This window comes from Culex pipiens, chromosome 2 (genome assembly GCF_016801865.2).
Source record: "Culex pipiens pallens isolate TS chromosome 2, TS_CPP_V2, whole genome shotgun sequence".
NCBI lineage: Eukaryota > Metazoa > Arthropoda > Insecta > Diptera > Culicidae > Culex > Culex pipiens.
Window position 1 is genome coordinate 61,759,074 of NC_068938.1, and position 23,951 is coordinate 61,783,024.

At 39.1% G+C, this 23,951-nt stretch overlaps 1 protein-coding gene across 2 annotated transcripts in view; it reads right to left on the reverse strand.

Annotated features, from left to right (window-relative positions):
• Positions 1–246: 246 nt before the first annotated feature.
• The window catches only part of LOC120426841 (developmental protein eyes absent), a 54,714-nt gene continuing 31,009 nt past the window's right edge, over positions 247–23,951 (reverse strand). For both annotated transcript variants that reach the window (XM_039591630.2, XM_039591629.2), the window contains 6 exons: positions 6,674–7,967; positions 2,075–2,176; positions 1,905–1,998; positions 1,668–1,782; positions 1,347–1,591; positions 247–1,282 (listed from right to left, as the gene is read on the reverse strand). In XM_039591630.2, the coding sequence (XP_039447564.1) occupies positions 1,101–1,282; positions 1,347–1,591; positions 1,668–1,782; positions 1,905–1,998; positions 2,075–2,176; positions 6,674–7,967 (2,032 nt within the window). In that variant the 3' untranslated portion in view covers positions 247–1,100. The remainder of the gene's footprint in view (positions 1,283–1,346; positions 1,592–1,667; positions 1,783–1,904; positions 1,999–2,074; positions 2,177–6,673; positions 7,968–23,951) is intronic.

Consider the following 23,951-nt stretch of genomic DNA (forward strand, 5'->3'; position numbering starts at 1 on the left):
AATTCTAATGAAACACTTATAGAATTAAAATTCTATAATTCTGAAATTCTACAATTCTAAAATTAGTTCTAAAACTCTAAAATTCTAAAACTCTAAAATTTTAAAATTCTAAAATTGTAAATTTCTAAAATTCTTCAAAACGAAAATCTATATTTTAAGTTTTTTGTATGGAGGGAAATCATATTTTTGAGAAGATTCGAAAGCAGTCTCATAACTGTCATCAATGAAGTAAAACAAGTTTCCTGCTACATTTTGATCCATTGTTTTATTACTGCTTCAATAGAGTGCTTATAAATATTTTATTTCCTGCGTTATGGATTTTTTTGTTCAATTTCTTGTAAACATTTTCATAGTTTGGTAATAATATGCTTGTTTTGATTTCTTTTAAATGACTCTATGTACAAATGACTTAATTCGCTATAACACAATAGAAAAAGGATATTTTTTGCTGTTGTTGGTTTTTTTTTCTGCCATTTCACAATATATTTTCACATTACGCACAGTTGATATCATGTTTAGTGTTGATTCGTTCTGTCTTTAGTAACTTTAATTTAAAAATACCAATTATTTGGGCTAGGCATGATATCGTGCAGAAGGTGCTGACATAGTTACGGTGAAAACAGTTCAAGTGCTATCTAAAATATGTTACATTTTCCTACTACAAAGTGCGTGCGTGCAATATTTGATTTTAAACTAGCTCGTGTTAATTTTAAGGTGCTTTTCTGGGGGAAGGACGATATTTGCACTGGGATTGCGCACGTTCCGAACTGAGTTCGGGCTCGTGCTTTGATGAGATTTCATGGTTGAGCAGTTGATTCAAAGCTCAAAGTGCTCAAGGTTCGACGAAATGGGGGGTGCATTTCAGTAACTGGCTTTTTTGAAATTTGGTTAGGGCGATGAGTTCTTTATACAATCTCTCTCTTAACTCGTTTTCGGTACAACACCACTGAATGCGCTGCTGTCTTTTATAGTGCTTCGGTATGGTAGCCTATTCGTAAAAGTGTTCAATTTCACTAGAAAAGGGGACGTGGAGACGCATGGTGCCGCTCCAACAACAAACAACAAACAACGACCACGATTGCGACTTGGGCTGAGCATCTTCATAAGAATCCCATCTCGAGGGCGGTGTGCAACGACCGGATGTCACTGTGGCTGGATATCCGCCAGAATGGGAAGTTGAGATTTTTGGCAGCGCTCTCCTCGTCCTGGCCATCGCCGACGACGACGTACGTGCTCTTGCGGCCGAACCGCGTCACGATCCGCTCGAAGCAGGACTCCTTACCTGAAGATTGAAAAGAAAAATTATTTGATTGAAATTTGAAGCTGAAAAATGTCTTCAAACTCACCTATCTTATTTGCACTATAAATGTTCTCGATCGGGAAGATCTGGCCCAGATTGTACAGCAGAACCTTGGCCAGGGCCGGCACGAGCTGCGTGGTCGTGACCAGCACGTTGACGCAGTTTTCCCGCTGGGAAATCATGTTCAAACACTTGAGCATTAGACTGTGCCAGTTGTCCGTCTCGAAGTCGACGTCCGTCCGAACCTGGTGCCAATGTTCGCGCTTCTGCGGTCCCAACAGCCCACCAACGCTGTAATTTAGAGAAACGAAGAAAAAACACATTATAATTCACCGCCAAAAATAATATCCAAGCTCATCAATCATACTTGTTTCGGTAGGTGTTGTAGGTGTCCTTAATTTTCCGATATCGGAACGCCAGCTTTCGCATCCAGTCGACGCCACCGCGAACGCCATTAGGAAGGCAAATATTAGGTGGAGCTCCTGAAAAAAAAACCCCAAGAGAGAGACAAGGAATGAGAAATTGAACTGCAAATACCCCGAAGGGCAAACATTTGCTCAGGACCGCCGCCGTCATCCGCCCGGAATGACTGAGTGATGTTTACCTTGGGTCGTTCCGGTGTGGAAACCGTCCGCGCTAAAGTTGTAATTGGCCAGATCCTGCCCGTTGTCGTCCGAGGACACGTCGTCAATGTGCACCTGAAAAAAAAAGCCAGAAATATCCAGAACTTTGTTATAGAAATCTGAATCTGTATCATGCTATCGATGTGTGTACCTGGTCGCACTCCTCCAGATCGTTGAAGAAAAAGTACGCGTCGGCCATGTTGAAGATGAGCTCCTCCATCCGGTAGCCGAGCTGCATGTGGTGGTCCCGGCTCTGCGTAATCGAGAAGAGAAGAAAATATGAATTTAAACCGATTTTTTAGGAAATGATTGTAAGAAGTAATTTCCAAAATAAAAACTAAAAATACAATATTTTTTTATGAAACTTTCCTTCTGTATAATCAATCAACAACAAATATGTGGTTTCTTATTCATTATATTTTCAATTTTATATAAATAATCCCGTTAGGCTGCCAATTTTTTTTAAATATAATTTTTCCACAATTTATTTGAAACACGATGGATTTGCAAAGATTAAAATCCATTTAATCTTTTCTGAGTATTTTTTTTATAAAACTTTGTCCATGTTGCATAACATTTTGCATCATTCGTTTTTTATACATGGCTCCATTAGGGTGCCCAGAAAAAATGACCCCCTGCTCCACAAGCGAAAAACGGTTTTTTTAGTTATTTTAAGCATCTGGTCAAATTTTGAGCGAAATTGGTTGAGATTAACCCATTGATACCCGAGCCTAAAGTTGGCTAAAAAATATTTTTCATACAAAAATGACTTTTTTAAATCGCTAATAACTTTTCAGGATTGAGTTTTACAGCTTTGGTATGTTCTACAAAGTTGTAGAGCATTAAATTTTCAATAAGAATCTCACTTTTGGGAATATTTGGATGGAAGCAGCGGACCGTGCAGACCAAAACATAATGAAATTGAGTTTTCCATACATTTTTTCGATTTTTTCCATACAAACTTCACCTTCGAGTATCAATGGGTTAATGTTGACCGATTTTGCTTATATTTGGCCCAGAGTCCTAAAATAGCCCAAGGAACAATATTCAGCTTGTGGAGCGAAGTTTTGAGAAAAATCCCATATTCTGGGCACCCTAGTCTCCATACATTTCTGCGGACTGGTCATACAAAATAAGCACCCATGTAAATATTCAAAAATGTATAACCTGAGAACCTGATTTTGATTTTTCAGAAAAAAATTAATACAAAGAATAAAACTATCGATTTTGAATATCACTTTTTGTTATTATTATTTAAACAATAAAAAATAATTGTTTACATGAAACATGAAACAAGAGACCAAAAAATACATCTTCAGTGCTTGAGTGCTTGGATGGATGGTCAGTGCTTCAGTGCTTGGATGGTGCAAAATTTTGTTTCGGAGTTATATATTTTGAAAAATCTTGGTCTTTTGAAATTCTGGAACATTGTCATTCATGTTTTTAAATGAATTTTATATACAAATAAAATTTTCAGTTGGAAATTCATTTTTTCCGGGTGTTTAAGAATTTAAAAATATTTACAAATTTTCAGAATTTTGCAATTTGAAATATTGTATGAAAGGAAAGCTCTTCTGGCCTTTTTTGGTCCACTTAAAAAATAACAAAAAAAAAATGAATAAACAATACGTAATTTGGAAATTTAACATAAAGTATTAAAAAGTGAATTACAAATAAGGGGCCATTCATAAGCCACGTGAACCCTTTTTTGAAATCTCCCCCCCCCCTCCCTCCTCGTGAACAATATGCCCAAAGAAGCCATTTTGCATCATCAGTTTGTCCATATATTTTTCCATACAAATTTGGCAGCTGTCCATACAAAAATGATGCATGAAAATTCAAAAATCTGTATCTTTTGAAAGAATTTTATGATCGATTTGGTGTCTTCGGCAAAGTTGTAGGTATGGACAATGACTACACTGAAAAAAATGATACACGGTAAAAAAAATGGTGATTTCTGATATGTTTTAGGGGACATCAAATGCCAACTTTTTAGAAATTTTCAGAACGGGCAAAAAATCTTTTACCGAGTTATGATTTTTTGAATCAATACTGATTTGAAAAAAATGTACAATTATTTTAAATATTGTTATAGAGCCAAAATTTCCAATTTTATTTCAGGTGTCTGTGTTTCTACAGCACGTCAAAACATTTCCGAATATAAAACGACAACAAAAGCAGAAAAAAGTAATATTTTAGAGAAAAAAAACTTGTTAACTTGATAACTTGACCACACATTGAAAAAATTGCGAATCACAGGAAAAAAAATTAATTCACGGTTTGGTCTGCAAAAAATAAAAAAGTTTAAACATTGAATTTACGAGCCATGGTTTCAACATTTGAATGAACAAAGTGTTTAAAAATGCATTTTACACCTGCCCAGTTGTTTTGCAATCATTAGTTTCCAAAATACCTAAGTATTGACGAAAATTTATTTTTTGCAAAAAAAAAGTTTTTGCGGTGCTGTACATTGGAATTTCATAAAAATTCAAAATACTTTTAATCCAGCCCAAACATGCTAAATATGATTATAAATGCAGAAAAATGCGTTTTAGATTGTTTTAAGTTGATTTGACTTCTATTTTCATTAAAATTTTGAAGATTTTTGAAAAAAAAATTTGCCCCCTGATTTTTCGGACCAATTTTGAAGGGGGGGCGACATAAACTTTGAAAAATATTTGCAACGGCTTTACACAATATTGTTTAAAGCATTTTTCTTCAATTTTATAAATTGTGCTTTAAAATCTATACATACTTTTTTTCTTTTCTCGTCCTGAGGGACAAAACCTTTAAACAAATATTCGTAATAAATAGCCGTTATAAATGACGTTATAAACATTTCAATCTACGAATTATATTTAAATTCAAGAGAAGCAAAACTAAATTTCAAAAGATCAATTTACAGTTATCACCATTTATATTGTTACATTTTTGTAAAAGCTAACAAGTATAGGTCATTTAAGGTCAACTGAGTACACTTTTGGACTCGACCTTCACCGATTTGGACCAAACTTGGAGGGAATGTTCATCTATCGATAGTTAATAGAAATCCCAAGTTTGGTGCTGATTGGACCATCCCTCTATTTTTGGCACCGCCCTCTTTTTTGACGATTTTCTAAAAAACTTTTTTTTCTTTTAATCATAACTTTGCAACTATTTTAGCAAAAGACTTTCTACAGGTTGCATTTTATAGAAAATTGTCCAAGAAATTCGATAAAAATAAAATTTTAACCCTTAAATGCCCACTAATATTATATTTTAACGTTTTAAGTATTAAAATTCAGTTTTGACCAATTCCTTATATTTTTATTTGTTTTATTTTATCATCATCGTGTTCCCCGGACAATTTTACATAATAATCAATGTAGACCTCAAACTAAAATGAACTATTGGTGAGATACAGCGATTTTACTGAAAAAAGTTTGATTTTGCGCAGCACTCGGAAGTACATGGTGTACTTTTCAACAAAAAGGGATGAATCCCGCATAGTTCGGTTTTTATATGTGAGAAACTTATTTCGGATTTGAATTCATAGGACAGAGTGCAGCGCAAAATCAAACTTTTTTCAGTAAAATCGCTGTATCTCGCCAATAGTTCATTTTAGTTTGAGGTCTACATTGATTATTATGTAAAATTGTCCGGGGAACACGATGGTGATTAAATAAAACAAATAAAAATATAAGAAATTGGTCAAAACTGAATTTTAATACTTAAAACGCTAAAATATAATATTAGTGAGCATTTAAGGGTTACAATTTTATTTTTATCAAATTCCTTGGACAATTTTCTATCAAATGCAACCTGTAGAAAGTCTTTTGCTCAAATAGTTGCAAAGTTATGATTAAAAGAAAAAAGAGTTTTTTACAAAATCGTCAAAAATGAGGGCGGTGCCAAAAATAGAGGGATGGTCCAATCAGCTCCAAACTTGGGATTTCTGTTAACTATCGATAGATGAATGTTCCCTCCATGTTTGGTATAAATCGGTGAAGGTCGAGTCCAAAAGTGTACTCAGTTGACCTGGAATGACCCGTATTCAAATTTCTTTTCATATTTAAGGTATATATTTGAAAAAATATTATGAAAAATGGTTAAATAATTTGATACAAGTGAAACTGTTTTACTTTATCAAACTTCAAACTTCGAACATTTTTAATGATTTTGCAGGCAATTTTTCACTTTATCCGATTGATGTTCATAAAGTTATTTATAAGTTAGAAGTAAATTTTAATAATTTTCAAATTATTCAAACTTTAGTTTTAAGTTAAAATCAGATAAAAACATCTTCAAAATAGAGTGATAAAAATTGCTATGGTCTGATGTAAAATAAAATACATACAAATAATATCAGACTTTCAAGTGTAATGGAGAAAAAACAGTCCTAAAAAAAGCTTCACTGCGGATAATCGAATCAAGATTTTTTTTTTCCGTTGTCTTATTTGTTATTGTTGAGCTTAATAATGACCCCTAAACTACGCTAAAGTTATTTAGACTTTTTAAATCCAAGATGGCGGCCAATATGGCAGTGGCGAAATATTGAAAAATGCATTTTATTATTAAATAGGCAATCAATTATTCAAATTTGACTACAATGGGGTCGCAATACTCGAATTTGATGTTACAAACACGAAACATTTTTTTCCCCATGATTCGATTATCCGATGTCCCATAAAAACCTTCGGATAATCGAAACCTCGGATAATCGAGTCTGAACTGTACCACATTTTCCGTAAAAAAAAAACATCACACATACCTTATTGTACTTGGCCGCGTACGTCCCCGTCAGCAGCGAGTGGAAGATGATGAGCGTCTCGTCCAGGTCCCACACGAAGATCCGCTCGGGGGCCTTCTCGGTGGCACCCCCCACGCCCGGTTCCGACGTGGAACTCCGCGTCGGACTGGGATGGGCATGCCGCCGACCTCGCGCCCTCCCGGGCTTCCCCGTGGTGGGGGTCGTTTTGGCTGCGGCTGCTACGGCAGCGGCCGATCCGGCCTGGATGGTGGGGGAGATTGAGAGGGGCGATTGGGGGGAGTGCGAGTGGGCCAGCATGGTGGGGGTGGCGGCCGAGTGCGCTTCCGAGGGGGACTCGGCGGACAGGCCGGCGGCCACGTGGAAGCTTTGGCTGCCGCTGGAACCGGGCGAGCTGACGTAGGGCGGGTAGGCGGCGGTTTGGTAGTACGGCGAGTACGTGGGGTCGTTGTAGTTGTAGTAGTCCTGCTGGCTGGTGCCGAACTGGGCAAAGTTGTTGTACCCGTACGAGGAGTAGATTTGTGCGGAGTTGTTGTTGGCCGCCGCATAGCTGGACGGAAGATATGTGTTGGGGGAGGGAATTTTGGACGAGGGTCGGGTTTGGTACGGGGACCCGTACGAGGAGTAGGTGAAGGGTGCGTACTGCTGCATGTTGTACGCCGAGTAGGGATAGTACGACTCGGACTTGTCGTACGAGTTGGCGGTGCTCTGTAGCGCGTCCAGGTTTGCGTTTGGGTTGGCGCAGAAGAGGGAACTGTCGAGGTGGGTTGCGCCGACGGGGAGGTTGGTTCCGGCGGCAGCGGAAATGGCGGCGGCGGCTGCGGCTGCGGTGGCGTCTAGCCCGGGGCTACGAATTTCAGACTTGACTGTACCGTCGGGCAGCCAGTGCGACATTCCCGACAGTTCGGTGGCGGTTGCGACGCTGTTGCTGTTCAAGCCGTGGATGCCGGCCGAGGACAGGCCATCCAGCGAGCTGCTTCCGGTTCCACTGCTGGTGCTGTTGCCGGAGGTGATCGTCGAGGTCGCACCGTTGAGTCGCGAGACTACGGAACCACCGGACGTAAGCGGGCCTGCTTGGCTGCCAGTGTGATACGGCGGTAGACTGAGCCCGTTGTGACTGATCGAGGATCCGCTGAGCGGTCGGTAGTTGTTGTTCACCAGGGGGTACGATCCCGTTGATGAAGAGGACGAGTGCGAGGCTGTCGGATAGTGCAGCGTTGATCCAGTTGGCGTTAGGCAACTGTTGTCCGCTACTGTTGGCACACCCGAACTAAGACTCGACGTGGAATTGTAGGTGCTGAAATAGACGGAGAAAATAGCGACGGTTGCGTTAAAAAACGGGTGAACTCATTATAGGTATATCTACGACTCGAACAAACAGGGTCAAATTTCGTCATTATTCATGGTATGGTTAAATCGTATAAATCATAAGGGCCACGCTAGCGGTTCCAAAATATGGCCATGAATCATGCACCGGTTTGGTGGGACACTGATTTATGTGGCGCACCAACCAAACACACAAGAAAGGGAGGCGCGCATTAATTTTATTGAAATTTCACACTTTCTTCCTAATTACCCGAAGGTCGTGCCGCGGCCCAACTCAGCTCTTTTTCCAGGGATTGAACGGTAAAAAACCAAACCCACGTCTCAACCCAATTACCCGATTGTGAAAAACCCGTGTAGTTCACTTTCTTTTTCAATGAGTTTGTACCAGCCAGCACTGCTGGTTCTGGTGCTGCAATTCGAAACCAGACTGTCTGGCAGCGCGCGGACCATGTGTGTGAAGTTCTGCGGAAAAGCGGAGTCCACGGTGAGCATTGATTGAAAATTGAAACCAAACCACGGCGCGGAGCGAGAGTGGTCCTCCTAACCGTGACGGATTTCGGTCACAACATTTGTAGATCAATCATCTTTACAGGTTCCGACCTTGGCGGGGATTCCCGGTACGGAGTAGCAGGTACAAACCGAACTTCGCCTTAACCTCAATCGGTCAAGGCGCAACTTCGCGCATGTTCCAGTTGCGGGTTGAACTTGATCTCTTTCCCCCCATCGAGTTGCAGAAAAGGACTACGTCGTGGCATTCCTAACGGTACATTTTATTGCATTTCCTCCCGGAGTGGGCACTTTTTTTGCTGCTGCTAGTCCAGACCGTCCGTTGGTGACCAGAATATGGGTGTCAGAGTCGCAAGCATGGAATCAGCGGATTTTTTTTTTGTTTGTGGCAGGTTGCGGTGGACAGTTGAGGCGCAATTTGTAAATTTTCCCAGCACCAAAAGGGAGCCGAAAGTGCACACGGGTGCGGAATCGATGTGGACAGTCGTTTTGTCCCGGATTAATACCGGGAATGGGGGAGAGTAAATCACTTAGCAGTGCGCATTTTGTGAAGATCTCGAATACATCGAGACTTTCGAAAAAACGAAGTTGACTTTATAGCTGTCGGCCACCATTGCTAGTACCAACCACTAGTGTCGGGATTCGAACCGGCGACCTCTGGATTGTGAGTCCAGTGCGCGGTCCGATTGATCCACACGGGCGGGACAGCCCGAGACTTTCAGGAGTTTCAATTATCCAAAATTTGATTATCCGACAATATTGCAACATAATCGAGTTAAGTAACCTCCAATTCATGATTATCTAAATGAGTTGGTTATCCAGAGTATTAAATATTTGAAACTTGCTTATCCCAAGTAATTGGTGCATTATGGGATTTATAATCGATTCAAAAACGTGATTATCTGAAGGCATTGGTGCATTATCCATTATTAGAAGACATTATCCATTATCCATAACTCGAAACCTCCGTTATCCTAATTTGATTATCTGATGTAAATGAAACACACCAAGGATCGAATGGTTTATCCGAAGTCATTGGAGCATTTTGAGATTTAAACTCAAAGTCCCGTATCCGAAGTTTCAAATATCTGAGGTCATGGAGTATCCGAAGTTATTCTATTTAAATTTTACAAAGCATCGATTGTTCCAAATTTCGATTATCCGAGATCATTAGAGCAATCTGGGATAATCGAGTTCAGTTACCTTTAAACTACTATCCGATTATTCATAGCTATTGGAGCAATCTAAGGCTCAACATCGAGTTAAGTTATCTCAAAAAAACTATTATCCATAGTTTACATTATCCAAAGTCTCAACTATCCGAAGTCACTGGATTGTTTTGGGATTCATAATCGACAAAGTTTCTCAAAAACTCGATTATCATTTTGGAATTATCCGTTGTCTCGATTATCAAAAGTTTGTGATTATTTAAACATTATCCGAATCCTCTGTTATCTAAATATTATTATTCGAAGCTTATCCGAAGTTTCGTTTGTCCATAGTCTCAATTATCCGAAGTCATTGGAGTATTTGAGATTCAAAATGGATTCCAAGGCTCGATTGTCCGATAAAGCAAAATTGTTCATAATCGTTTTAAAATAATCTCAAAACTCGATTATCAAGTTGGCATTATCCGGTGTATCGATTATCCAAAGTCATTGAAGCAATCTGGGATTTATAATCGTATTCAGTGACTTTTTATCTTTTATCCCAAGCCTCGATTATCCTTATACGATTTGTCGAAGCTTTTGGAGTATTCTAAGGACAAAAGTTGATTTAAGGTATTTCAAAATCTCGATTATCCGGAGTTTCGATTATTCAAAGTCTTAACTATTTGAAGTCATTGGAATCGAATCAAAGACTCACTTATCCAAAGTTCTATTTTCCAAGTCATAGGAGTATTTCAAAAACAATATCGGATTTGATTTAATTTAATTCGAATACTTAATTATCTAATGCTTCGATAATCTCAAACAGCGACTATCCAGAGTTACGATTATCCGAAGTTTTTGGAGCATTATCAGGATCATGTTTTAAACTGATTAAAAGTTAACATTCATAACTTTGAATGAATGATTCTGAAAAAATAAATAAAATTATTTTCATCACATTTATTTTCTTCCCAAATTCTCCGACAGTAAATTTCAATATTGATGAAACTGTCCGGACTGTCGTCCGTGCCAACGAGAGACTCAAATTGCACGGACAATGCAAAATTTTCAGAACACAAAAAACCTTCAAAATTTGGCTGCCGTTCGTACGGTTTCAATAGGCTTTATAAAAGTTCGAACCCCAAACATTTGCCCAAATGAAGAACCCAGCAAAAAAAGTGTCCAAATATCCATTATTGCCTAGCTAGGCACCTTCAAAGTGTGAGAAAGTTTTCAAACCCAGCCGGACTCACGTTTTTCTAGGCTCAGCAAAAAACGGCAAACATCACGACGAGTGCACTTTTCAGAGTGCAGTTTTGAAAACTGCACTCAAATGTTTGCCAAATAAACTTGGATAAAAAAAAAAAACTCAAGTTCTGTTACGTTAATATGGCCGTTGCGTTACTTAATCTCGCCGGAATGCACGAAACATACAAATTTAACATGCCAAATATCGAGTGAGTGATACCGGGAAGTTTAAACAACCGAAAATCACACGTAACAGATTACAGCTTTAGAAAAAAAATTGGGTTTAAGTGGCGCCTGCAACAAGCTTGTTTAATTTTTAATTTTGCAACATGCGACGCGCCGAAAATAAACGTGTATTGGTGACAACTCTCTCTTGCAGCGCGCTCCGTACTCAGCTGCCGTCGGACATTTGAAACCAATCTCGGCGAAAGAGATTGCTTGACTGATGTGTGTAAGCGAAACATAATCACGATCTGTGTGTGTGCAAAAAGTGAAAAGTGGCATGATGCCTGTGTGATAATTAATGTCACCTTAATGCGGGTTTTATGACGATGGTTGATGCCGATGATGATGATGATGTCTCGTCAACGCTGGCGACTGCGCTGACAAAACATCGATCATCTAATGCTGGGGATGACGACTTGTCACTACCACAGATTTAAAGGACAGATTGTATTGCAATTTTGAGTACTTTTTGGCAAACGTGTATCTGACTGGTCGTAGGGGAAAGTCACCAATTTTGGGCAGCGATATTTTGACAGAATCAATTGAATGTATTTAAAATGATCGTTATATTTCTGTATCTTGTGTAAACATTATGTTCTGTGTCTTTTTGTCTATGTTTTGACGTCAAGTGGCTCTTCCGCTGATGAGTGCATGATTTATATTTAAGTTATCCAAATATGGTCGTTTGTGGAGTTTGTTTTTAATTTTCCGTGTCATTGAGCTATAATACCGTGTGAATTTTGCTCGGGGGCAACTCATGTCCGTAGCGAAGTTTGTAACCAGATTCGGTTTGTCGGAATGCCATACAGCCTGATGTCAACAGGCTGTGGGTGACGATTCGCAAAGTCCCAGTCATAATTCCCTGGAAATCATTCATCGCTCATGCTAATCCTCAGTTGTGAACAACTAAATTATGCTCAATTTATTTTGCATCCGGACTCACAACAGGAGAAACGGACCTCACCAATTCCGATCACAGCACGACAATCATTGTCCACGAGACAGCCCCCCATAAATCGAAGTCCCCTCGAGAAACCTCGAGGAACCTCGAAGAACCACGGTATTGATGTCAGCAGAAGGTGTCTGGGCGAGAGTGTTCCAACGTGACAAAGATACGGCTTTCGATGCCCGATGAAGATAAAGATTATGATTTAAGACACTTGCGGGATGGCGCTGCCCAGGCTGGGTCACACGCTAGCCCGATCGAAGCCCGGTGGGTGGTCCTCGATCGCGTTAATTCCGATGTTACAAGTGCGGAGAAATGCGCTTGCTCTTTCTCCCAAACTTTTGCACATGTTCCGCTTATGAATTTTAGGCCGAAGCTGAACAAACATGCCACGCGGAAAAACGACCACATGCCGCAGTCAAGAGGTTGCGACCACTTGAGTCTGTGAGGAGCATAACAAAAGGACCTCTTTCCGTTTTTTCAACTATCTTTTTTGTGATGTCCTTTGTCGGGATCTCTTGGACCGTTTATTGATTTCTCTTCGGCAGTCAATTTTGGGATTGACCCATTCACTGTTGAATGAACCCATCAGTATTTGTTTATCTCACGACCTCTAACAGGGGTCCAACTGTGCAAGTATTGACTGTGCTGGCTTGAGTTGGGTTTTGGCATAACAATTTAGTGAGCAATTCTCTGCCAAATCTGGCACAAATCATTCATTTTTTTAGATTTGATAATTTAAAAAAAAAACTTTTGTTGAAATATGCTTATGGCCGGCTATGAAATTATGAGAAAATTAATTTAATAGATTTTTTTCAATTTAGCCCGATCAAACTGATAACAAGCAATAAAACATCATTTTAAAATTGAAATTTAGGTTTATTTTTAGTTCTCGAAGACTTAACTAGCACGAATACTCAGCCCAAACCCGACCCTCCTCGCTCGGTTAGGCCTGGTAATGATGTCGTTTTCGCAAAGTGTCAACCTACATAATGATCTACATCTTCTTGCTCGTTGAGCCGCAGACCCGCCGTCGACGGCCCAAAAAAAACTTCTTCCAAAATCTAATCAACTAAACGGTTTGTTATTCTTTACGAGTGCCAAACATTTTCTGGCCCGCCGTCGGCGTCCTCCGGGCCACTTGTTTCCATTTGTTGAACACATGTTGGCGCTGGGCGCTGAGTTTGCCTAATTGTCTGAAGAATCCTTCTTGCGCAGCATCCCAGAACATCCCAGCAATGCGAGGAAACAAGCTCGTAAAAATCTGTTATCGAGGGCGAGAAAATTTCAAGTGAAATGACCCATTGCCCGGAATGAGTTATGACCCCTTCAGGGGCTGGCACATTTTCCGCTAGCTTCTCGCGAAACGAACGGGGCTTCTTTTTACCGTCCCAAACTCGGCAGTTAATTGCTTCAGCGCGAGGACCCGGTTCCCGTCGGTGACACCACATTAAACGCCGGTAATCAAGATTCCGTAGCAAATTACCACTTTCTATCTGGGGGCTGCTGTCAGTCAGTTCGTCAGTTTTGCGCAGCCACGGAACGCGAAAATAATTTACGAGGTTATCTGTCATCTCCCACGATTTTTGCGAGCGCGCGCGCACGGCTCGCACACGCGAATCGAGGGTTGATCAAGTTTCTTGCCTTTTGGAAGGATTTTGGAACCCCAAAGAGAGCGAGAGCTGTGAAGAGCTACTCCAATTAGGTTTTACAGCGTGACGTCACGAGCGCACACGCACACACATTTTTACTGAGACACACGTGCAAAAAATGTAAACAGTGCAGCCAAGCTGTCAAATTTCTAACCCAAAAACCGAGTCGGCGTAAAATCTAATTGAGCAAAATGAGCGAGCGCGAGAAACCATCATTACTCGATTTCTCCCATTTTGCTCACGCGCTCACCAAGCGAGCACTCACGAGACAGAAGCTGTGCTCGCGAGCAAACGAGAAACGCAACACTGGAGCGAGTCATTGTAAACTCTCGTTTGTGAGTGCTTTCTGAGTTTGGTGCTCACTCAACTTTGACAGTTTATTGACTTTTCAGCAATTTCTTTCAAAAGAGGAAATCAGCTTCCAATCGCTGGTTAGTTTGAGATTGTAATCACTCACGAAATCGCGCATTATCGGATTGGATGAATGGGATGATTTAACTGTCAGTGAGAGGTGGTGAGTGCGAACTGAGTTCTAACCAAAAACCTTGCTCGATTTTATTAAGAATCGCAACACTGAAAAAAATCACTGGCGATTTGTTTGTTCTGTCCAAAAATTCCAAACAATTCAGCTACAGCGCAAACGATAAACAGCTAATTAACGCAAGACGTGACACGGAACGCAGTTCGCAGGTCGTCGTTGGCGTCACTAGACAAGCGCACGTCAGATTTCCATCTCCGGTAGACGCCCGTCAACGACGACCCCACAACGCTGTTGGAACGGCCGGTCCTCAAAAAAGTATTAATAATGATCCAATTAGTGAAATGTGGTACACACATTCACGATCTCTTGTATCAGCACCGACGGCGCGGACGCCGCCAAAAACAGGTACGACAGGTACGACTTGTTGGCCTTTATCTGGACGGCGGGATCAAAGCTCTCGGGGTCCATCTGGTAAAGTTGGACCGTTTTTTTGCGCTTGGACGACTGTAGCCGTTAAAACCCGTTGTGATCTAGTTTTAGCTAGAACGATATCAACTGGTCAGTCGCTTTCTTCTAGGAATCCACGCGGTGTCCTGGCACCAGACCAAACAATTTGAGGTTAGGTTTCACGTGTGCATCCAAACCAGTGGCGATTTCCCTCAGTCTCACGGAGCCCTTTCTCTCTCACACACCAACAACCGGGGAACGTGTGTGCACTTTTTTGCTTATGCTATGACATTCCAAACTGCACCCCGGGTCCGCCGGATCGAGGAGTTAGATTTCAACCCCCGCGCCACATGCGAAAGCTCACACGGTAGCCAATTCCTAGTGGCGGCGAGAAAATTAAAAACAAACTCGGCGAACGACTATGTTTGGATAACTTAAATATAAATCAACCCATCGACCGGCGACAGCACAGACTAATACACAGAGAAAAATCAGTTTTTTAAATAGAGAATAAGCGTTGCGATCCAACAAAAATGTGTTCAAATTTCATGTTACGTTCTTTTAAAAACGTACTATGGAATTATTATTATTTATTTTTAGTTCTTCTTTTCATGAACGTTCGTTCACGATTTTGGGAACTGATTTTTCTCCGTGTAGACGTGACGTTCGAGGTTTTCAAATTAGTACAGAGCGTATTCGCTAATTCGAACAGAACTGCATTCGAATGATCGAATCCAAGTTCGCTAATTGGAACGACTGACAGCTGTCAAAAGCTTGAAACCACGTGTTCGGAAATTGTCAAACAATGGGGTTGAACGTGAACATAAGTTTGACAACTGGTTTTGACGGTTGAGTGCTTTTTAATTCGAATACGTTCGAATTAGCGAGCATTCGAATTAGCGGACATTCGAAGTAGCGAAATTCGAATTAACGAATCCGCTCTGTACAGTGCATTACGGTCAGCGCATCACTCAAAATGATACAGTGAACGTGATTAGAGCGTCCATCCAGAGAATTCCCGGGACAAAAATCCCGGGATTTTTCTAAAACCGGGAATTTCCGAATCCCGAGAATTTTCATAATTTGTCCCGGAAATTCCCGAAATTGAAAAAGAAAATCAAATTTTGGTCTGAAAATTCAGATTTGGCTATAGAAATAGATGAACATGCCTTTAACTGTAATCAAAACGAATTTACAATCATTAAAATTTGTATTAGACATATATCAGCTTTAGTTTGGCTTATTAGGGGAAATCGTTTGAATTTTAGTTTACAGATCCGCAAAATGCCTGGCGCTTTACACATTTTTATTTCATGTTTGTTAAGGACTTGGTATTATATTTATATTTAGGATTTTAAATTTGGAAAAAAATATCATCCTAAATTATTTTTCATCAAACATCGGAATCTGGGGCGAAACACGAAAAATGTAACGAATTAAGACAGCTATTTAAATTTTTTTTTTTGCATCGTGTTTTGAATAACTTCGGTTAAACAAAACAAAACAATTAGTACACCGATTTTCAAATTTATTGCTCTGAAAACTCTTGTACCTTTTCAGCCTGTATTCCTGATTTTCCTCAGTTGGGTGTAGTATTTTAAAGATAATTAGTAAAATATGATTTATAAAAAATTAAACATATGAAAGAAAATAGCTTATAGGACCTTTTAAAAAATACTCTGGTTCCATCCATCGAATGGGGAAGTAAATGTCGGTAACGGTCTAATTTATAGGTAAGGTCGTTAGCTCAGTCCAGTTGTAGGAGTTGTCTACCTGATATAGGTTCAAAAGAGGTACCAGATCAATCCCGCATCGGTAGATTCTCTGGTCAGTGGTTGGACTCGCAATCCAAAGGGCGCCAGTTCGAATCTCAGAGTAGACGGAGGAGGGTGTAAAAGAAGTTTGGATTCTCTCACTTTTCAAGCCTTCGAAGTCGAATAGGAATCTTGCAGTAGAGACAGCCAAGGCAAACTATTTGATTTTGTTAAAATATTGCTTCAATCAACTGATTTGACTTAGTGAAGGCACATGTAAAGGTAAAGGACAACCTATTTTACATTTTGTAACCACAAAGTTGAGGGGGTTTTAAAATGCCAGAACTACATGAAAATTTGTAAAGGATTATTTTGAAATATTGTATTGAAATTATCAACAAATTTCACTCTAAATCCATAACTATTCTTTTGAATTGATGTTGTTCCCCACCTCTGAATCACCCCAAAATATCCCAACCAACCGAAATCGTTTTTAGAACGAACTGCTCCGTCAACGCACGCCCTGATTGGTTGACGGGGACCAAAACATAAAACATGCGCATTCCCGAGAAAACCAGAGCAAGATTTCCCAATCCCCGCACATCAATGCTCGAACAATCGACCAGCATTAGATTTTCGACTGTCGAAAGGAAAAATCCCATCAAAGTGGGAGGGGCAGCGGTGGGAAAATCTTCACGCGTGTCTCCCCATGCGTTTCGCGTGCTCGCGTTGGATTTGAACAATACGGCGGCGGCGGCCGGCAAATGGCCAGCATCTCAGCAGTTTGAGGGTGTTCAGAAGCATTAACGGGGTTGGGGGGCAAATTCGGGTGTCGGGTTTCAGCCTGTATTCGACGATCCCGAAACAAAACTTCAAATAGAAGAAACAGAAAAAGAGAGGGCATTTTGTACGTACACGGATCGTGAAATTTCGGATAATAAATAAAATTGTTCATCGCTCCTTTTTTCGTCGTCTGGGGCCTGCGTCTGCGTGTTTTTATCTATGTTTTTAACTAGTTTTTAATCTGCGACTGGAATAATTAAATTAATCTGTTTATAGGGGTTCGCTCGCTCGCCTCCTTTCCGATTCCACTCGCGCGGGGGTCTTTTCCCAAATCGGAGCAATAAATCAAACAACCGAGATTCGAACCCAGACGACGATGGTGGGCATCGTCGTCGTCGTCCGCAGAAGCTCAACCAGCAGCGCGATGGTCAATTGGATTAAGGCTTCAAGCGACGGCAAAGGCGATAAAGTTTCAAAAACTGAGGGAAGACGGCGAGTTGAGGGGAGGTTAGGTTAGGTTAGGTCTTGGCAGACGCGCGTGCTAAACAAATGATTTAGATAAGATTTAGTGTCGAGCAGCAATTAAATGGAGTCGTGTTTTGTGGTGCTGCTGACGACGACGACGATGGGATGGTTGAGACTGACTGGTGGTGGCCGATCGATTTGAGGGGGGCGTTTGAAAATTTTGAGCAATTGAGCTGAGCCCGGGTGATTCATGCGGACTTAACACCTTTGGATTAGCGGATTATGGCTTCTGCGAAGGTGTGGTGGGTTAAGTTGGGAGGGCAATTTGTAGAAGGTAATTTCAGCGAACAACTCTATTTGAAGTGGAGAGGATAAATACGGTAGCTGATGTGAGCTTGCTAGTTACCAGTTTCGTTTGGAGGCGTAAAGGCAGTTTTATCCGAACTGTTCTGAAATGCTTACTATTACCTATTTTTATAATTTGGAAAGATCAGTTGAAACCTCACAAAACGTGGTTAAAGCTTTCCTACAAAATTTAAGACATTTTTTTTTCTTAACAAAAACCTTAAAATTTAAACCGTGATAAGTTAGAAATACTTCCATCCACAATAAAACAAGAAAAAAATTGTTCACAATTTTCCTTTTTTCTCCGCAACAATCCCGTGAAAGGTATCAAATTTTACAGCGCCACTCTCGGAAGTTTGTACGTTTTCCCGCCCACCTCCCCGCTCATTTTCCCAAGTCACGTCTTTTTCGGCTGAAGGAAAAAAAGGGAGTTAAAAAAACCTTTCTTCAGAATGCATTTGTTTATGCTGCGCTCTTGAAAATCATTAAATTATCAGAGTGTTACAGCATCAGCCCCAGAATGACGTCGTTTTCGTTGGATATCGCATATCCGAGTGCTATTTTTGAGCGCACCAGCATTGTTGGTAAGGCGATGTGGTAATAATACTAGAATTACATAATAATCGCGCTTTAATAGTCACTTCCTTTCGGTCTTGAATGGATGAGCGGAAAGCATCAATGGAGGTTTTTAGAATTAAGTACTTTTTTTAAGAAAATAAAAAAGACTCAAGCATATGAGTTGTAGTTAGATTTGAACTCGCACTTTCTTATTGGATGACTGAATCGCTGGTTAGAAACGAAATTTTAGTTTATTAGTTTATGGGAATTTATTCATTACATTTATAGCCCAGTCAATCACACAATATTTTGATTATAAAACTGCCAAGTGACTTGTATGAAAATAAACATCATAACCCGGGGATGATCAGCCGTCCAAGCTGATGCTTCAAACCGCCGCCGGGGGGGTCATAAACGTTTGACGACTGTGTCTCGGATGCCCATTCAGCTTGTCACCGGTGGAAACTTCCCGTGTTCACCGTGGCAGCGACAGTAAATTTATTGCCAATTCTAAAGAGCTTGTTTGTAAGCATCAACGCAGCTTCCCCCAGGCAACCTATAAATGTACAGAAATTTGTCAACTCCTCATCTTTCCGGCGGCCAGCCAACGTGTGCGCTCTAGACCCTCTAATTTATGGCCGTGCGTCTTTGGAATGACACTTTACAAACATGAATTTCAATCCCTGTACGCCAAACAACTAGCACGGAGGACCAGGGCGATAATTAATTCCCACCCACCTCAGCTCATCAAATCAAGACGACGTCGTCCAAGTTATGGTTTAATTTGCATACGGATGTCACTTTCGCGCAGTTTCGATAATTTTCAAAACTGACCAATTTGAATACAACCATTTCTTCCCTCCCTGTTATCAACGTTCCGAGAGAACAGCTTATTTATGGACGCACAGCTCCCATCACTCAGTCCCGCTGACACTGTCGTGTATCTATGGGAATTTCAGTTCCCACCACGGTCAACCAGGAGGTAGCAGCAGGACCGGCCGTATAAGACCTTACTCCCCGAGACACGAAGAATGTTCTATGAATAAAACATAAATTTATAACCCACCACCTCAAGAAAAAAAAAACGAAGCCCCCCTCCGGAGAACCCAACGAAACCCAAAATTAGGTGGACATGAAAAAATTAGACGAATAAATGCCGGAGATAAAACAAACAAACGAAGCTGTGAGGTTTCCCCCACCCCTCAACCACGAACCGTGCTGGGAAAATGGCCATCAATATGCAGATGAGCCTGACGGGGTGACGATTGCTGGCCTGGAGTCCGGGCCCCTCGTTCGAATCGATTCAACAAAACTTTAAATTACACGCGGAATATTTAGGTAAACGCCTGCTCTAGCACATTAAAGTGATAATCAAATGCTAAACGGCAGCCGGTCATCGATATCGTCGAATGTCGATTCTTTTTGTGTGATCCGTGTGATCCGTATCGCCAGACCGTTGCTGGAGAGGTGATTTTTGACGCGTTAGTCATCGCCTCTGGAATTTTGTGGAACGCGGCTTGAGGCTGCGATTTCATAAATGAAACTAAATCTGTCTTTAAAACTGCAAAGCATCAAGAGATAAATATCATTGACTCGTGAATTTTATAAGAACATTGTTTCTTTATTAATTTAAGAAGCTTCTTCGACTGTCGCAAAAAAAGCACATAAAACTAAAAACTATTGATTTAAATTTATTGAACTTTTGATACAATTTTAAAAAAATATTAAAAAATTGTTAGAAACATTTAATGTTAAAAAATAAAGAATTCTAGAAATTTCTCAATTTTTAAAAGAAAATGGAATCGAGAGAGTCTAATAATTGCCAAATAGTTTGGTTAAAAAAAGAACATAAAATATTTTTTTTTTCATTATCAAATGTTAGGCTTAAATTTAAATTTCAAAATAATTTTAATACAAAAGAGCAGAAAATTTTACACAATTTGCTATTTTAACATTGAAAATCGGACCATTAGTTCAGAAAACGAGAGCTTTTTTTGGAAACACTGAAAAAATCTAATTTTTCCTGTTTTTTAATCTTTTCATGGTCATGTTTCAGCAACCAAAACCGAATCAACAAAGTTCAAAAAGCAATTTGTTAGCATTTCGAAAAAATACAAAAACTCGCTTCAAATTTCTGAAATTTTTGAGTTGTGATTTCATGAAATAGTGTTTCAAGTAAAAAAACACCAGAAGTTAGATTTTTAAGATGAATCAATGATTTTATTTATTTTTTCATAAGCTGAAACCAGTAAGACTTGTTCTAGAGCAAGTTATTTGCCATGAAAACCGTTATTTCTGTATGATTTTTTTTTTGTTTACATTATGTGTCAATGCTATGTCAATGTCAATGGTCACAGAGATAAATTTAAAAGCATTTTTATGGTAGTGGAAAATGGATTTTACTCATTGATTTACAACTATACTATTTTGTTGCAAAATATAAATCAGAAACAGGATCAGAATAATTTTCGATAAATATAAAATTTTCTGGGAATACCCGGGAAATTTGTTAAAAATTTGAATTTTGAAACCCTGGGAAATTGGACGCTCTAAAATAGCTGAATCTCAAAGAATTGTTCCTATAGAATATTACAATAGAGCAATTCTCTACGAAATCGGTCTTTTTTCTTCAATTTTAATTTTTGTATTTTTTAATCCGACTGAAACTTTTTTGGTGGCTTCGGTATGCCCAAAGAAGCCATTTTGCATCATTAGTTTGTCCATATAATTTTCCATACAAATTTGGCAGCTGTCCATACAAAAATGATGTTTGAAAATTCAAAAATCTGTATCTTTTGAAGGAATTTTTTGATCGATTTGGTGTCTTCGGCAAAGTTGTAGGTATGGATACGGACTACACTGGAAAAAAATGATACACTGTAAAAAAAATTTGGTGATTTTTTTATTTAACTTTTTATCACTAAAACTTGATTTGCAAAAAAACACTATTTTTAATTTTTTTTATTTTTTGATATGTTTTAGAGGACATAAAATGCCAACTTTTCAGAAATTTCCAGGTTGTGCAAAAAATCTTTGGGCGAGTTATGAATTTTCTAATCAATACTAATTTTTTCAAAAAATCGAAATATTGGTCGCAAAAATTTTTCAACTTCATTTTTCGATGTAAAATCAAATTTGCAATCGAAAAGTACTTTAGTAAAATTTTGATAAAGTGCACCGTTTTCAAGATAAATTCATATTTAGGTGACTTTTTTGAAAATAGTCGCAGTTTTTCATTTTTTTAAATTAGTGCACATGTTTGCACACTTTTGAAAAAAATATTTTTGAAAAGCTGAGAAAATTCTCTATATTTTGCTTCTTCGGACTTTGTTGATACGATCTTTAGTTGCTGAGATATTGCAATGCAAAGGTTTAAAAACAGGAAAATTGATGTTTTCTAAGTCTCACCCAAACAACCCACCATTTTCTAATGTCGATATCTCAGCAACTAATGGTCCGATTTTCAATGTTAATATATGAAACATTTGTGAAATTTTCCGATCTTTTCGAAAACAATATTTTCAAAAATTTTAAACCAAGACTAACATTTCAAAAGGGCCAAACATTCAATATTACGCCCTTTTAAAATGTTAGTCTTGATTTAAAAAAATTGAAAATATTGTTTTTAAAAAGATCGGAAAATTTCACAAATGTTTCATATATTAACATTGAAAATCGGACCATTAGTTGCTGAGATATCGACATTAGAAAATGGTGGGTTGTTTGGGTGAGACTTAGAAAACATCAATTTTCCTGTTTTTAAACCTTTGCATTGCAATATCTCAGCAACTAAAGATCGTATCAACAAAGTCCGAAGAAGCAAAATATAGAGAATTTTCTCAGCTTTTCAAAAATATTTTTTCCAAAAGTGTGCAAACATGTGCACTAGCCTGTCCCATTTTGAGGTCATGTCGAGGAATTTCAGGTGCTCACTTCTTAAATGATAGATTATGATGTTAGGAACAATGTTTTCTTAGACAAGAAAAAATAATAAAATACTTTCTCGCACCCCCTAGTCAATTTACTAAAAAAAGTCACTTTTTTGAACAAATTTTTCAAAATCGCTTGGAATCAATACAAAAACTGCTTCGATCAGGTGTGTATTATCTTCAAACGATAGGTTTTTGTCCATAGATTAAGATGCACTATCAATATTGGACCAAAATTTAAGTTTTTGGACTCTCCCAGGCGGATTTGTGTCGAAAAAATCGCATTTTTTCGAAACTTTTTTCAGAAATGTTCATTTAATTTAGGGTAGCCTATTTTTCCCAGTAAAACCAATACATGCAGCTTGTAGGAAATTTCATGGCGAACATTTTTCCCTCTGAGAAAATCCAATTTCGACACTCCAGAGCCGAGATATTTGAGTTTTAGTGAGGAAAAAAGTGGCAATTTTCAAAATTTCTCAAAATTCAGAAGCAAGGCCTACTAATTACACGATGTAGCAAACATATGTCTCAAAGGTCAGGGTATGCTTTTTTATAGTAATTTTGGCCGCTGAATCCGAATCTGAAATCAAATTTCGTGTAAACAGTGATGTTTTGGAGTTACACCCTTTTGGAATGTTATTTGCGTGTTTAAGAGGCAGTTTTTGTAAATATTGCTCGGTTTGTTCTAGAGGTCGTATCGAGGTGCTCCGATTTGGATGAAACTTTCAGCGTTTGTTTGTCTATACATGAGATGAACTCATGCCAAATATGAGCCTCTACGACAAAGGGAAGTGGGGTAAAAACGGGCATTGAAGTTTGAATTTTCCGAGGATTTCGAATATGACAAAAGTTAGACTAAAAACAGCCGCTATGGGACAATAACTAACGTTGTAAAATGTATGTTCTAGAAAAATCGAAAAACTATGAGGAAAACTGCGATTGGCCAAAAAGTTATTACCGTAGGCTTATAGTCCATGAAATTCCCTAACTTTTGAACTAAAAGAGTATGGGTGTTGCTGGCTGTTGCAAAAAGATATTGAGGTTTAAAAAAAACCATTTCTAACAGTAATTAGCAAAAGCTATGAGAAAATGTTAAACCAATCCTGGATGTCTATGGCTCATTCATTTTGAAGTGCTTCAAAAGACCTTTCGAATGCATCAAAGAGAGTTGGAATTGATGAAGTTTTACTAAAATGCGAGCAATTTTAAGATTTTTTATGTTTTTTGGACCTCGAACTTCAATGCCCGTTTTACCCCACTTCCCTTTGTCGTAGAGGCTCATATTTGGCATGAGTTCATCTCATGTATAGACAAACAAACGCTGAAAGTTTCATCCAAATCGGAGCACCTCGATACGACCTCTAGAACAAACCGAGCAATATTTACAAAAACTGCCTCTTAAACACGCAAATAACATTCCGAAAGGGTGTAGCTCCAAAACATCACTGTTTACACGAAATTTGA